This window comes from Rattus norvegicus, chromosome 18 (genome assembly GCF_021556685.1).
Source record: "Rattus norvegicus strain SHRSP/BbbUtx chromosome 18, alternate assembly SHRSP_T2T, whole genome shotgun sequence".
NCBI classification, from domain to species: Eukaryota; Metazoa; Chordata; class Mammalia; order Rodentia; family Muridae; genus Rattus; species Rattus norvegicus.
The window spans coordinates 1,362,132-1,378,704 of record NC_141551.1 but is presented as its reverse complement, the minus strand read 5'-3'; the positions used below and the strand labels follow the sequence as shown (position 1 = coordinate 1,378,704).

Here is a 16,573-nt window from a genome sequence, read left to right as displayed (position 1 = left end):
AATTTTTCACTTGTTTGTTTGTTTTGGTTTTTTTGTTTTGTTTTGTTTGTTTTGTTTAAAAGAAACAAAAAAGGAAGATTAGTCAAGGATAATTCCCTGTTGATATAAAGTACTTGTATGTTCTAGAAGAAAAGGAAATTAATATTGAAGGGATCTGTATAGGACTATAAAATTTTGTTGCTACATCATTAATGTAATTTGGTACTGTTATAAATCATAATGTAAATATCTTGATATGCAACCCCCAAGGGACATGACCCACAGGTTGAGAACCACTGTATGAGAAAGTCAGAATTAGCTTAGAGACAAAGAATGGTGGAGATAATGCAGTTTGGGTAGATCTCAGACTTTGCCTACATTACCCATACATTTACTTATTTGATGTATGCCACTTTCTCATTATTCACTTAGTCTTTTAGGATAGATTGAGTGGCTTTTACTTGATAGCATACTGATTAGGAAGTTCAGAAATTGCAGGGCTGGGAGTTGAAGGCAGGATTTCTCTGTATGTCCTTTACTGTCCTGGAACTCACTCTGTTGACTAGGCTGGGGTCAAAGGCACATGCTATCACCACCTGCAGTTGAGAAATTCTTAATGGTAGATCCGTAGACCTTTTCCCAGGGGGTCTTTAAACTTGGAAGAGAAAAATATTACCTTTTAAAAATTTTTTTACTAGCATTGTGTGTATGAGTACAAAGGCGTGCATTTGTGGCACACGTGTGTGTGTGTGTGTGTGTGTGTGTGTGTATGTATGTATGTATGTATGTATGTGTGTATGTATGTATGTGTGTAAGGTGTTAGATTGGGTCCCAAGGCACTGTTATTGCTGAATCATCCTGCTGTCCCCAGAGCTTTCTTTTTCGTTTCCCCAAGCAACAATCTATAGATAATAGACTGTAGCTATGAGTTTTTGCCAATAAAAGACAAGATGTTTTCCAGTATTGTTATTGATATTGCTGCATTATCACTGCATCTCAATTGTATTCATCACTACTTTGAAATTATTGCTACGTACCATGCCAATTAGAATATTACTAAGGAAACACTGAGCTATACATGTTTTTAAACTTTTTATCTGTATTTTGGTGTAATTGGCACCTTTTAATCTTACATAATTTGTGTGCCTTCAAAAATATATTTATTGCTCCACAGAAGCACACGTCTCATTAGACCAGTCAGACCACACACACACACACACACACCCCAGTTTTTAAGACAATCAAGTGAAAAAGACTGTTGATATTAACACTGGGTTATGAAAATAAATGAATTTATAATCTGTATTTTGTTGTGTTTTGTTTTTACAGAACTTCAAACATAAAACTAGACAAGATAATGAAAGAATTGGATGAAGAGGTACTTTTTAATTTACTAAGTACAAGTAATTTTTCTTTGTGTCATTTTTCCCCCTTTCATTTGGGTACGTTTCTAGAGGCAGTTTCATTTGAAATCACAAAGCATAATGAGAGATTAAGATGAAAATTTTACTTTAGATTCCAGGTTTAAGTTTACGGATTATACTTTGGTTCCCTTTGTACAACTTTATTCTAAGACCATTTTGAAATTTTAGTACATAAATTTCAACTTTGTGGTTTTTGAGAGCTGAAAAACAAGAAGCAAGATATCAAAAGTAGAAGCTACAACTATGTCAGAAAGGCAGACTGGGAAGAAAGATAAGAAATACTTCAAATGATTGATACAGACATGGTACCACAGGATTAGTAGGGCTTAGAATTGAGTTTACAAGTATTCATGTTTTCTATGATTTCCTATCAGCCTGGTTTAATTAGCAGAGAAACAGTGTTTCTTGATAGATGTTTGTGCACAAATATATAATAAACTTTTAGTCTTAGTTAACTTTCTATTTTGTGATGACTCTCTTAGGCAGAAATAGACAATCTTTATAGTCTTCTTCTAATGTAAATATCCTTTGTCTTTTAGACTTAATCTTTGATAAATTTTACGTTGTCCTGTTTTTCTTCCCTGGGGTAGTAATTCTACCTGTTAGTGATGTTTTTCTCTTTAATTTGTGGCTTAGGATATAAGTGTAGTCATCTCAAGATTTTGACAACTTTTTTTTCCATTAGTCTCAGTACGAACTTAGTCTTAATTAGCCCTCAATATTTCATTCTGATTGGTTAAGGAATCAGTCCTAAATTCAGATAAGCTATATATATGCTTAAGTTACTCATCCTTCTGAGTTCAAGATCGAGAGGTAGGTCTTAATTATTAAATTAATATATTCCTACTTAGAGGCAAAGTGAAAGTACTGTTCCCTCTTCTTACTACTAAGTACAGGTAAGATTCCTATACATTAAATGTAAAACAAATATGAGGCGATCCTGAGAAGTGGGAAGAAAGCTGACCAGCTCTGAGGTACTTGATTTCTAAGAAACACCACAGGCTTCTCAGTTGACAGAGTGCTTGAGTAGCCTAAGTTCTCACAACCTCATAAAATAGAGATGTTGGCACATGCCTATAATCCTGTATGTAGTGCTCTACAGACGCACACGTCTAGCATGTGCTGGGATCAGTGGAAATGGATGCTGGGAGAACAAAAGTCCAAGGTCATCTTTAAGTATATAGCAAGTTCAGTGCTGGCCTGGAACACTTCAGATCCTGTCTCAGAGAATAAATAAATAGTAGGAATATTATGGGTCCCTCCTTCCTGGCCTCAAAATAACAAGAGCAGACTTTATAGAACATAACCACATCATTAACATCATCTGTTCAACTGTGGCAGAATATACAGTCTTTTCAAGTACTTAAGAACCACATACCAAGATAAGTCTTGTCTGTGCCATGAAGTATACTTAAAGGAATCAGAATGATAGTGTGTACTGACCAAAATATAATCAGGCCAGAATGAGTAACAGGTAGATAACAGGAAAACTGAACATGTAAAAGTCAAATGAGAAAAAGATGAACTCAGAGGGATAAAAATACATTGGGATGATGATTATATATTCAAGTTTTTTATGTTTCAAAAACTGTAAAGCTTTCCTCATTGAAAATATGTAATCAAATGTAAGAAAAAAGAAGAAAAAATACAAAATCAAAATTTGTGAGATAGAGTTAACACAGTGCCTAATGGAAAGATTATATAGCATGCATGTTCATATTAGAAGGAAAGTTGATAATGACGAATCTTAACAAAAACAGTGAAAAGAATAGAGGTCACTGCATTTGGAAATGACAAGGAAGAAAATGGGTGGAACAAAAGAACTTGTTTGAAAAGATCCACAGAATTGGTAAATCTCCAGCAAGGTTGACAGAGGAAGAAAGAATCAGAGTCACGAATGAAAAAGAGTTGTGAGGGAATGATGTGAACAACTCTAAACATGTCTTTTTTATTATTATTGAAAATTTTTATTCATTTACATTTGAAATATCCCCTTTCCTGGTTTCCTGTCCATAAGCCCCCATTCCATCCCCACTCCCCCTTCTATGAGGGTGCTCCCCCACCCATCTACCCACCCTTTCCTACCTCCCCGCCCTGACATTTCCCTACATTGGGGCATGGAGCCTTGACAGGACCAAGGGCTTCTTTCCCCACTGGTGCCCAACAAGGCCATCCTCTGCTACATATGCAGCTGGAGCCATGGGTATGTCTTTGGATGGTGGTTTAGTCCCCTGGGAGCTCTGGTTGGTTGGTATTGTTGTTCTAGTGGGGTTGCAAGCCCCTTCAGCTCCTTCAATCCTTTCTCTAACTCCTCCAGTGGGGTCCCCATTCTCAGTTCTATGGTTGGCTGCGAGAGTCAGCCTCTGTATTTAAACATGTCATTTAAATGTGAATTAAAGGAATTGCTTGAAAAATCTAGCATGCCACAACTCTGTGTGGAAAAGATCATTTCTATAGGTATATATAACGCTAAGGAGAGTGAATCCATCATTTTAAAACTCTTCCCCACCAGCACAAAAAAAGAAAATCTCAATGACCAGATAACTTCACTAGATTATTCTGCCAAGTTTAAAGAAAACAACAAATAATTTACAACACGTCAAAATAAGAACATTTCCTAATTCATTTTGTTAGACTAATAACCTTATATAGACTATAGAAAAAACTAGAGATCACTACCACTCACAACTACAAAGTCTTTAGCACAATACTAGTGTACATCTCAGCAGCACATAGATAACCTATGCGGGCTGGAGAGGTGGCTGTTCTTCCAGAGGTCCTGAGTTCAAATCCCAGCAACCACATGGTGGCTCACAACCATCTGTAATGCAATCTGCTGCCCTCTTCTGATGTGTCTGAAGACAGCTACAGTGTACATATATATAATAAATAAATAATTCTTTAAAAAAAGATAATCTACCTAACTAGTTTATTTCAGGGATGCAGCATTCATTTATATTATTTAATATTTAATATTTTAAAATCAGTCACTTAAATTCATCATATTAAGTCTAAGGAAGAAAAACCAAATGATCTTATCACTTGATACAGAAAAGGCATTAGAGAAAATGCAGTATCTATTCACAGTAAAAATTATCAGAAAATTCAAGTTGAAAAATGGCATATATTAAAACCTATATTTCACATCATATCTAATTGTAAAAGAATAAGTACTTCCCCCAAGGTCTGTTAATAACAAAAACACATCATCTCTCATCTCATCATTATTCAGTTAGTACTAGAACTTGTGGTCAGGACATATAACCAAAAAAGGATCAGAGAAGAAGAGGAAAGGCTGTCTATGTGTCTTTTGCAAGAGACACAATGATCAAAACTGTATGATCTTGACTTAAGAGATCAAGAGTATTGGCTGCTCTTTCAGAGGTCCTGAGTTCAATTTCCAGCAACCAACTGGTGGTTTGTAACCATCTATAATGAGATATTATGCCCTCTTCTGGCCTGTAGGTATGCATGCAGGCAGAATGCTGTATACATGATAAATAAATCTTTTTTTAAAAAAAAAGAAAGAAACCCACACAATTATGGTCAACTAATCTGTGACAAATTTGCAAAAACATTTTGGTGGAGGAAAGGTAATTCTTCAACAAACAGTACTGGAGCAATTGTGGGCCAAAATTTGAACCTTAATGTGTCATACTTTGTGATCATTAACTTAATAGTAGATTTAAGCAAATATAAAAATATAAAGCTTTTAAGAGCTTTGAGTTGATGACTCATGGTTATAATGCTACCAACAAGTTTCCAAGTGCTGAGACTACACATGAATGCCTCCGTGCGCAGCTTCAAGTTAGATTTAAAGTTAAAAGAGATGACACAGTAGGCAGAGGCTCTTGTATGTAGGCCTGATAACTGAAGTACCACCCAATAAAGTGGCAGGAGGAAATGGATTCCTGAGTTCCTCAGACCTACACATGCACACTGAATTTTAAAGTTAAAATGACAATCTTAGAGAAGTGAAACTACTATGGAGATCCATCTATATCACCTCTACAAATCTCTGATAATATCTACATAAAAGATAATGTTTACTTACAGATAGGGAGATTTGGAAAAATCACATAGAAAAGCAAAATTTCCTGATGCCACATTTCAAATACAAAAACAAAGCAACAAAATCATGGCATGTCTTACTTTGTAAGACATGTTTTATATGTTACTGCAAAGCTGTCACTAGAATGTACTCCCTGGGTCTCAGGACATGGCTGAGTATGACTGGAACCCTATGACGGGAAAGCAGTGCAGAGACAGGTAGGCCCTAAAGCTCACTGCCAACCTGATAATCGACTGGCCTCTGTGGAAGATCCTACTGCATTTCAAACTCATTTGTGGAAGACTGCCACTGCATTAAAAGAAGTTGTGTTTGCTAATGGAAGCTTTTCTGGGACTGCTCAATCTGCTTCTCAATATAATTTTAACCACATTTAAGAAAGAAAGGGTTACTACTTGTATTCCTATGCCATATTTGTTCTTAATAGGTAGATTTAATTTTACTAATGGATTTGCTTGTATTAACTGTCATTTGTATTCATGTATTAATTCATCTACTCAGTTTAATATGAATCAAGATTCTATTATGATTATTCAGCAAAAACTATATGTATGGATGCCTGTTAATTTGGGATGTCATTTGTCTCAAGATCCTCTTAATCATGTGATTATTGAAATTTTTTAGTAATCTGCTGAAGAGAAATAAAAGAATGATTGGAATTATGGTAGCTACTATTTTAAGACTTTTTACTGTTGCTACTTTGGCAGTAGTTTCCAGCATAGCACTAAAAACATCTATTCAGACGAAACATTGTCTTCTCACGGGTGGCGTTCCAGCCCCTACTTGCACCTGTCACCAGTCCTTACTTGATCCTGCCTGGGAGCTGCATCTCTATGTCTCAACACCAACCAGTCTTCCAGTTGTTGAGCACAGGTTCAGTGAGAGACCATGTCTCAAGTGATAAAGAGAAACAATAGAGGAAGGCACCTGACAGTGGCCACTAGCCTCCACACATGTGCACACATGCATACACACATATACATAAGCACAACTGAAAAAATGGAATATACTACCTGATTTTAAGCAAAAAATGGATCTTAAGATTTCATCTGAAATATTTTTAAAGAGCAAAATACTCCCTGAACTGTGTGTCAGTTGTAATTGTTGTCATTATAATTTTAGGGGAATCAAAGAAGAAATCTAGAATCTGCGGTGTCTCAAATTGAGAAAGAAAAGATGTTGCTACAACATAGAATTAATGAGTACCAAAGAAAAGTGGAACAGGAAAATGAGAAAAGAAGAAATGTAGAAAATGAAGGTAAATTATTCTTTTTAAAACGTTGGACTGTCTAGGTAGACACTACTGCTGGGCTATAACCGCAGCCCTCCACCCATATTTTTGTCTAATATTGAACCGTCTTTATCATGAGGTTGCCTTAACTACAGTAATATGCAGATAAGTTAAATAACCCAAATCTTCAGTTACGTTTATGACTTACTAAAGCCTGTAAATGTTATTTAGCTACGATAATGATGATTACAATTATGTTCATACCAGAATCATCTGAGAATCATTGAAGACCATAAATATCAGAGCTGGGGAGATGACTCTGTAATAAAGAGCACTGGTTGTTTTTTAAGAGGACCCAGGTTCAATTCTCAGCACCCATAAAGTGACAAGCACTTGTAATTCCAGTTCTAGGGTATCCAGTGTCCTCTTCTGGCCTCCGCACACACTATACACACACCGTGCACAAGCATACATGCAGGCAGAACTCCCATACACAAAAAAACCTAAAAACAGACTATTCATACCCAAAGTCCAAAGATTTCTATTTGAATTATGATATAGATACATGATCTGGCAACAGTATTTCTATAAACTCAGACATTTCTAACAAGCTCATTTGAGAACTGTTAAGCTAGAGTTGCCACACTCCCACCCCCAGTAGTAGCGCAAGCTAGCCTTGAATTTATATCTGCCTCTATCTTCCAAGTCCTGGGATTAAAGTCATGTGCTATGACCTTTGGCTAGAATTTTATATTTTCATGCCAGTATTGCAATTATATTACATTTAGAAGTGTTTTTATGCCATTTGATAACAATGATTTTATTTCTAGTTTATTTTATAAATGTACATACATGTATGCAATCTCATGAATATTATACAGGGTTCTTATAGAACTGATAAAAGTATAAACAGTATATTCAATGATAGATATTGGAATATCTCTCATAAAAAAACAGCTTAACAAAAGAAAAAGCATCTCCTTATATTACTAAATATGTATATATTTCTGTAGATACGCATATATGGTATATTTAGATTCATCTTAGGGTTTGATTCATAGATTCACCTAAAAAGGAAAAACAGTAGTTGTAGAAGAGTCAGTTAAGGGAAAAAAAAAACTGTAGAGGAGAATCCTCGTTATTCTACCATTTACTATCTTTTGATTTTTGTACCATTTTAAAAATACTGAATTATTCAAGTAATTTTGATATTCAAAAGTCAAAAACTAGCTTTATAACTAACTTTGGTGGTATATTCCTATATCCCAGCACTCAGGAAGGAGTTAAGGCAGGAGAATAATTTGAGTTCTTGTATTTGAGAAGAGCCTTCAGGGTAGATCAAATCACCCCTTGCGGGCAAGGGGATTCTGCAAAAGTAGCTTTGTACTATTACACCAATAGATTTGTCCCATGAAGGCAATAAAAGAATTTGGAATACTATAGTATTGGAAATGGTTGTTTTACTTTATTGTAAAGCCATGCTCTACTTTTTGATAGATTTAGAATATAAGAACTTGTAAGATAGAATTTGTTTTGGGAGTGGGAATGGACCTAATTTCACTGATTGTTGTGGTCTAAGAATAAATTTTATTACTAAAAAGATGGATTTTTTTTCCTAACAAAATATGTAATTTCTACATAATCTTAAACTTCCAGTTTCTACACTAAAGGACCAGTTGGAAGACTTACGGAAAGCAAGTCAGAGCTCACAGCTTGCTAATGAGAAGCTGACACAGTTACAGAAGCAGGTCGGTTCTTCATCAGGATTGCTTTAAATTATAGTTAATTTAAAGAAACATGGTGTTTGGTCAACCTTCTTTCTTTCTTTTTTAACAGTTAGAAGAAGCGAATGACTTACTTAGGACAGAATCAGACACAGCTGTAAGATTAAGGAAGAGTCACACAGAGATGAGCAAGTCAGTTAGTCAGCTGGAGTCTCTGAACAGAGAGTTACAGGAGAGAAACAGAATGTTAGAGAATTCCAAGTCACAAGCAGACAAGGATTACTACCAGCTGCAAGCTGTATTGGAAGCTGAGCGAAGAGACAGAGGCCATGATTCTGAGATGATTGGAGACCTTCAAGGTAATACTTTTTCTTATGTGAAATATATGTCACAAGATTTATCATTGCAAGTTTTTATTTTATTGTATATGTTTTTGTGAGGTGTGTGGTGCGTGGTAGAGAGAGAGCTGTGTGTTGCATGGGGCACGTGTGAGTGGTCAGAGAAAAACTTGGTAGAACTAACTCATTCTCTCTGTCTTCACTGGGTTTCTAGGGATTGAGCTCAGGTTGGTAGGCTTGCGTGGTGAGCCCTTTACCTTCAAAGCCACTCTGCCAACCCCTCCCTCCCTTCCTTCCTGCAGTGGTCTCTAGCCATCATCCAACTTTATGGGCCTGGGACAACTCCTTACCAAAAATGATCAGGTGTTAGGAAAGGTTGGGATTAGTTATTAGCATTCTTTGTTTAACTAAAAAGCAGGTTAGACATAACTGACAGTGAATAAAAGGAAACGTTTTAGAAGGTTAATACCATTTGGTTTGTTTTCCAAAGATAACTGCCTTCACTTCCCAGATATTTTCCTGGTTTGTTGCTGTTCAGTAGCAGCATCCACACTATCTATACAAAAAACACACATGAGAATTGCCAGGCCTCTTAGAAAAGATGGAGGATGAGAGGAGAGAGTGTGTTTTAACATTAGTCATGGAAAGGAACATATTTTGGGTCTCCTGAGACTTGATCATTAGGTATAATTCTGTGGACAGAGGTCAGGTCAGTTTTTGTGACTATGGAAACGGAAATTAGGAGTTCCCATTGGCTCATAGCTGAAGAAAGTTGTACAGTCTTATCTCTCAGGAACCAGGCTTAAAATAGGTCTAGATATAGCCAAGAAAGGAGCCTCTTTGTAATTACTGAAAAGCCTCACTTATTTAAGTGTAGTTTTTCTCGTTGCTTTTATACAGCAAATTAGCCATGTAAAAATCTCTTTGGTCAAGGATTAATTCTATAAATCCTTCTAGTTCTTAAAATTGTTGATGTTTGTTATCTCTTGCTTATGACTAAGCTTTGGACTACTTGGTTCCAAGTTTTACACCATCATCATGTGTTGTAGTATATTTTTAATCTCAATCGGGAGTTTCTACCATTCCTTAGATCATTCAGTTCCCAGATAAAATATGCAAGCCTTTTATATTTAAGCATTAAAGCTGTACAGATAACTACCCTCTATGCTGTAATGTCTACTTCCCTGCTAATAATCCTGAGATATGACTTAATGTGTTTTTTCTGGGCTGCTCTTACTCCAATTGGCCAGCCCTGGTGTCCCTTCTTCTCCGTCTTCTCTCTTCCCTCCATGGTATCTCTCAGCCCCCAATCCCTGGGAACCTAAACACTGCCTACCTCCCTTCTGCCCAGCTATAGATTATAGGCATCTTTACTCAACCAGTAGTTTTAAGGAGAAAAGTTACATAGATCTGAAGATTTTCTCGTTTCTGGACACAACCAGAACTTGGGGGCCAGTATTTAGCATTACAAGACATAGCAAACAACCAAACTTCGATAATCATGTTTATTGTCTTTTAACAGAATCTTTTAAATATTGGTGAAAGCTAGGAAAACTTTATAGTATGATTTATTAGGTTTATCTTTTTTTCATTGCTTATTTTGTTTTGTTTTTTACTTAAGTCTTATTTTGAGGTTTTGTTTTGTTTGGAACTATCTCAGTATGTGTCCATGGCTGACCTGAGAACTCAAAGATCAGCTTGCTTCTCCCTCTTGAAGATTGAGGTGTCACCCATTCTGATTTTGCTGTTTGCACCTAACTCTATAATATGTTATCCCAAACTCATAGCAGTTTATAGTAGGGTTTAAATCTAAAAGTCTCTGCTACCCTGAGTGCTGGAATGCCAACTGCATTCTTTTGAATATATACTTAGGTGTGAAATTGCTAGGTCATGTAGTAATTCTGTGCTTAACTTTTCTGGGACTGCTAAACTTTTTTTTTTTTTTTTTTTTTTTTTGGTTCTTTTTTTCAGAGCTGGGGACCGAACCCAGGGCCTTGCGCTTCCTAGGCAAGCGTTCTACCACTGAGCTAAATCTCCAACCCCAACTTTTTTTTTACACTTGCTGAACTATTTCATTTTCCTCACCGAGAAATTAGGATTCGGATTTTTCCATGGTGTTAAAATTGACTGCCTGAATAGGAATGAGCTCATGTATTACTGTGGTTTTAATTTATTTCCTAATAAGTTAATGATGTTGAATATCTGATACCCAGTTGTTTTAGTGCCATTTAAGAGGCTTGTCCCTTGGCTGGAAAGATGGCTCAGTGGTTAAGAGCACTCACTCACTGCTCTTCCAGAGGTCCTGAGTTCAATTCCCAGCACCTACATGGTGGCTCACAAGCATCTGTAATGGGATCCAATACCCTCTTCTGGTGTGTCTGAAGACAGCAGCAGTGTAGTATAGTATATTCACATATATACAATAAGTGAATCTTTAAAAAATCTTTTTTAAAAAAGAAGCTTGTTCTCTCTCTCTCTCTCTCTCTCTCTCTCTCTCTGTGAGTGTGTGTGTGTGTGTATGTGTGTGTGTGTGTGTGTGTGTGTGTGTACGTACACAAGAAAGAGTATATACATACTCTTGTGGAGGCCAGAGGTCACTGTATTTCTTAGGCCTTATCCTTTTCTCTTTAAATGGTTTTGACATTTTTGTTAAATATTGATTGTGGATAAGATGTAGTTGAATTCTTAACCTAGCATTCATCATTAAGGGCCTAGATCTAATTCCTGGGGCTGGAAAAATTTTTTTTCACTGAATGAAAAAGAGAGGCAAAAATTTCTATTAGTAAATGAAAGGATTTGGCTGTGAAGGAGGCATAGTGGGTGAAGTGCAAGAATGAGCACCTGAGTTCTGATCCATGGCAGCCGTGTAAAAACCATGTCAGGAAGTATGTTTCTGTAACTTTAGCGCTGATCTGAGAGACATGCAAGTCTCCAGGGGGTCACTGGCCAGCCAGTATAGCTGAAATAAAGTAGATGAGTTTCAAGGTCAGTAAGAGATCTGTCTTTAAAAACCAAGGTAGAAAAGTAATTCAGGAAAACACCTAGTGTCAACTTAACACCCTCTATTCTCACCTGCACATAGATGTGTTCTTGACTGATATCACACACACATACACATACTTCCCCGCCCTCTCTGTGTATGGCTTTACTTCTGTTTTTTCAAGTCTCTTTTATTCAAACATTATTTTTGCCATACGTCAGCACCATATTTTGACCAAAGTAGTTTTAGAGCAGGTGTTGAAATTGGGAGATTTCATTTGTTCAACATTATTGTTCTTCCATAATATTATTTTAGCTTTTCTTTAATTAGCTTTTTCATTTCTGCAGAACATACTTTTAGAATTTCAATAATGATAAAATGTCTTTATTCATTATTTTAGGTCGTTATTGTCATCTTATAATTCTCCCAATCTATGAACACAGGCTATTTTCATTTATCATTTTTTTTAGAGTTTTTTTTTATGTTTTGTGTTTTATTTGGTTTATTTGGTCTGATTGTGGTACCCAAGGTAGCCTTAAACTGCTGGGCTCAAATACTCTTGCCTCAATTTACTGTTCGGGTGAAATTATGGTCATCCTTCTTTGCATCTTCATTTTTCAGTGAATGAGCCCTTTTCTTCCTTGACTGTCCTCCTTTTTTTTTTTTAATTTACATTTCAAATGCTGTCCCATCCTCACTCCCCATGCTTCTATGATGGTGTTCCCCCACCCATCCACCCACCCCTTCCTGCCTCCCCACCCTGACATTACCCTACACTGGGGTATTGATCCTTGGCAGGACCAAGGGATTCTCCTCCCATTGGTGCCCAATCTGGCCATCCTCTGCTACGTATGCAACTGGAGCCATGGGTCTGTCCATCTGAGCATCTTTTGGGTATATGCTTGGCTATCTTTCTAGGCCAGCGGTTCTCAACTGGTGGTTCATGGCCTCCTTTGGGATTGAAAGATCGTTTTACGAGGGTTGCCTAAGACCATTGGAAACCATAGATATTTACATTATGGTTCATAATAGCAAAATTAAGAGTTATGAAGTAGCAACAATGATAATTTTATGGTTGCCAATTACCACATGAGGAACTGTATTTAAGGATCACAGCATTAAGAAGGTTAAAGAGTCTGGGTGTGGTGGTACTCGCCTTTAATCCCAGCACTTAGGAGGTAGAGACAGGTGGATCCCTGAGTTTGAGGGCAGCCTAGTCTACAGAGTGAGTTTCAGGACAGCCAGCGCTACACAGAGAAACCCTGTCTGGGAGGGCAGAGGAGAGGAAAGGAGAAGAAGGTTAAGGAGAACCACTAGGCTAGTGAGTTAAAAGTTTGCTGTTCTTGCAAAAGGACCTGGGTTAAGTTATTAGCACCCATTTGGCAGTTTACAACTATCTAATTCCAGTGCCAATGAACCTGTTGCCCATCTCTGGCCTCCATCAGCACTGCACACAGTGGGGCATATAACATACATGCAGGAAAAACATTCATACATAAAAATAAAAATTCAAAACTGAGCATTAACAAACACCAAGTCCATCAAATTCCTCCATCATCCACCTCCTCACTCCCAAATAATCAGTTATGATTTATAATACTATAAATTAGTTTTGCTTTAACGTTTTTCCTCACTTTATAGCACGAATTACGTCTTTACAAGAAGAGGTGAAGCATCTCAAACATAATCTTGAAAGAGTAGAAGGAGAAAGAAAAGAGGCTCAAGACATGCTCAATCATTCAGAAAAGGTAAATGACTTACTGTTCTAATATTATGGTTATCAAAGGTTTAAGGTAGTTTTATAGCATTCATTTGTAATGTTTGTTTTTTATTATGAAATTGTTTTCATGTGTGGGAATGTATGCATGATATATTTGGCATCTTGTTACCATATTATTTTGTGTGCACTCTAAGAAGTTAGAGATTTTTAAAAGATAATTATATTACTTTGGTTTGGAAATAACCTTTTAATAAGAAAACTGTTCCTAGTTCCTTTGTACACAGGTAAGAGGAAGGTATTAACCCTTGTATATTAAATCATACAAAGAGAGAAATAAAGGACTGAATCCTAGCACACTCTGTTGTTAGTAAAACATAAAATATAAAAAGACCAAAGTAATTGACTTTTATATCCTCTCCCTCTATCTATCTGTCCCCCTCCCTCTACCTGTAGCATCATGCATCATGGCACATATTTAGAGTCAGGACAACTTGGTGGGAGGAGGCAAATTTCAGTTCTCTCCTTTACCATATGGATTCCAGGGATATAACCAGGGCTATCAGGCTTAGTGGCAAGTGTTTTTACCCAGTGGGGTCTTCCTTCTGGACTCTACATTTATTTACAATTTTATCAAAAATTCACTGCTAAGTATCTTCCTTGTTGAAGAAAGTATCAGTTACTTTACAGATCTAGTGTCTCCCTCAAGAAAATGATTTTAAAAGCAACTGCTTTGGGATGTTCTATCCCTGAGTAGTTTCTGTTAAACAAGCTGATATAAATGTGAAATAGGATGAAAGAAAGAAGAATAAACTTTGAAAGGACTGTAATTTATTCGTACTGTTCTCACCTAAACATTTCACTACCTTGTCCCAAGATGTTTCATCTTTTAAAGAGAAACAAACCAAATTTAGATAGAAATATAGATTCTTAAATTTTAAAAGAGTTTTTAAAGACAAAAATGAAATAACAAAGTAAAAGGTTGTTGCATTCATTTGTTACTGCAGTGTAAACTGTCCTGAATGTACCTAGGAGCACAGGGAGCTCTGCATCAGCTGTGGTGTATGCTCCAGGAAGGGGCACTTAGGAAAGTGTTCATCTCCAGCAGAATATTGAGAAATGTAAGATTTAATTATGCACCCTGTAGTCAGTTTATTATATCCCATGGCTCTCATTCTAATTTTCTTAGGAAAAAAATAATTTGGAGATTGATTTGAACTACAAGCTCAAGTCTATTCAGCAGAGGTTAGAACAAGAAGTAAATGAACACAAAGTAACCAAAGCGCGGCTAACTGACAAGCATCAGTCTATTGAAGAGGCAAAGTCTGTTGCCATGTGTGGTAAGTGTCACTTATATGCATATTTTTTATTAGGTTTAAATAATACTTAGAGACAGTTGATTTTGATCTGTGGTAGAGAGAATAAATAAACATTGTTATCTGAGAAGAGAGTACCTTTTATTATATCTTCTTTTTTATCACAAATTTACCTTTTGTAGTTTTTCTTTACCTACTATGTCTTTACTATAAAAGTTAGTGAACTCATCCTAGGCATGGTGGCCCCACCTGTAATCTAAGCACTAGAATAGCTAAGGCAAGGCAATTTTGGTGATAGAGTTTGGGTCTAAAACAAAATAAAATTAGTGGACTCTTTTATTTTCCCAGTTTTTAATCTATCTGTAGATTTTTTTCTTCCCTATACATTCTGGACCTTATTGTTATTTAACTGCTTTTTTGCCTCAATTTCTTGTTTACTTTGCTTTATGGTCTCCAGTCACAATCACAGTTTAGAGCAGCCAGTTGCCTTGTATTATTATCTCAAGTATACTTAAGATCAGTGATCATCCACTATGTTATCTCCAATGACAAGTCTAGTGCATGCTCTTTAAAAACAACTCTTGCTATCTGGAGATGCCTTACAAAGAGGAACAGTGGAAGTAGGGTGATCTGGTGGTAGCAGAATGCAAAGAAGCACAGAGGACAAAATTGTGAGGAAAGGGAGACAGTAAAAGAAGCAAGAAGGGGAGGCTAGAGAGATGGCTTAGTGGTTAAGGGCACTGACTGCTCTTCCAGAGGTCCTGAGTTCAATTCCCAGCAACCACATGGTGGCTCACAACCATCTGTATGTAATGAGATCTGATACCCTTTTCTGGTATGTCTGAAGACAGCTGCAGTGTACACATATAAATAAAATAAATATTAAAAAAAGAAGAAGAAGCAAGAAGGGCTCAGGTGTTTAGTTTGGAACAAATGAATCAATGATTATATCTTCCACAGAGGGTGATAGAAGTGTGGGGTAGAAGTGATTAGGGGATAGAGAAAAATAATTCTTTCAGTATGTTAAATTTGGGGGCTAGAGATATGGTTTCAACGGCAGAACACATGCTTAGCCTGCTTGAGGTTCTGAGTTCAAACCTCAGCACATTCCCCCAAAACAGCTTTTATAATTGTATTAGGTAGCTATCTAGATGGATATACTACTCCATTGGTATGCAAATCTGAAACTCAAGGATAGGTATCTAGAATTAAAATATAACTGAAATGAATTTCTGTTAAATTGGAGAGAAGGGACTTAGGAGGTAATGATTATGTTATCACAGCTGAATTTATAAGGTTAGGGAAAAAGTGAACTGCCACTTTGTCACCTCAAGAGCAGGCTCCAAGAAAAAAACTATGCAACTCTACTGGCATGACTATGGAAACTCTAAAATTCTTAACTTACAATATTCTAGAATAAGGCAATATTCTAGGTAAAGGCTAGAATCTTCTCAGAATATTGAAAGAGGGATTCTGCAGCCATAGACTCCTGTCATTGAGTTGCACAGAATTCCTATTCGAAGAAGCCTCTTTGAAAAATTTTCCAGACCAATACAAGGTAGAGATTAATAACTATAGTCATATTTTTCTATTCTTTACCTTCATTTCATTTCCTAATTACTCTTTTCAACTACACCCTTAATCTTCTAGTCTAAATGGTATTGAATTCTCCATCTTTTTTGAGCAGGGGCTAGATTGAGACATTTTAAAAATTATTTTTATCTCTTACAACTATTTCTTCAGAGATTCTTATATATATTATTCAAATGTACTTAGAATATTTATAATTAATATC

At 36.3% G+C, this 16,573-nt stretch overlaps 1 protein-coding gene across 4 annotated transcripts in view; it reads left to right on the top strand.

Moving 5' to 3' along the window:
- Rock1 (Rho-associated coiled-coil containing protein kinase 1) overlaps positions 1-16,573 on the top strand; it is a 121,813-nt gene that overhangs the window by 79,032 nt on the left and 26,208 nt on the right. For all 4 annotated transcript variants that reach the window (NR_171200.1, XR_015642465.1, NM_001389239.1 and 1 more), the window contains 6 exon segments: positions 1,309-1,357; positions 6,595-6,730; positions 8,360-8,451; positions 8,540-8,786; positions 13,387-13,493; positions 14,652-14,802. Coding sequence is in view for 2 of the 4 variants with exons in the window: in NM_001389239.1 (NP_001376168.1) it covers positions 1,309-1,357; positions 6,595-6,730; positions 8,360-8,451; positions 8,540-8,786; positions 13,387-13,493; positions 14,652-14,802 (782 nt within the window). In the remaining 2 variants the exon portion in view is untranslated.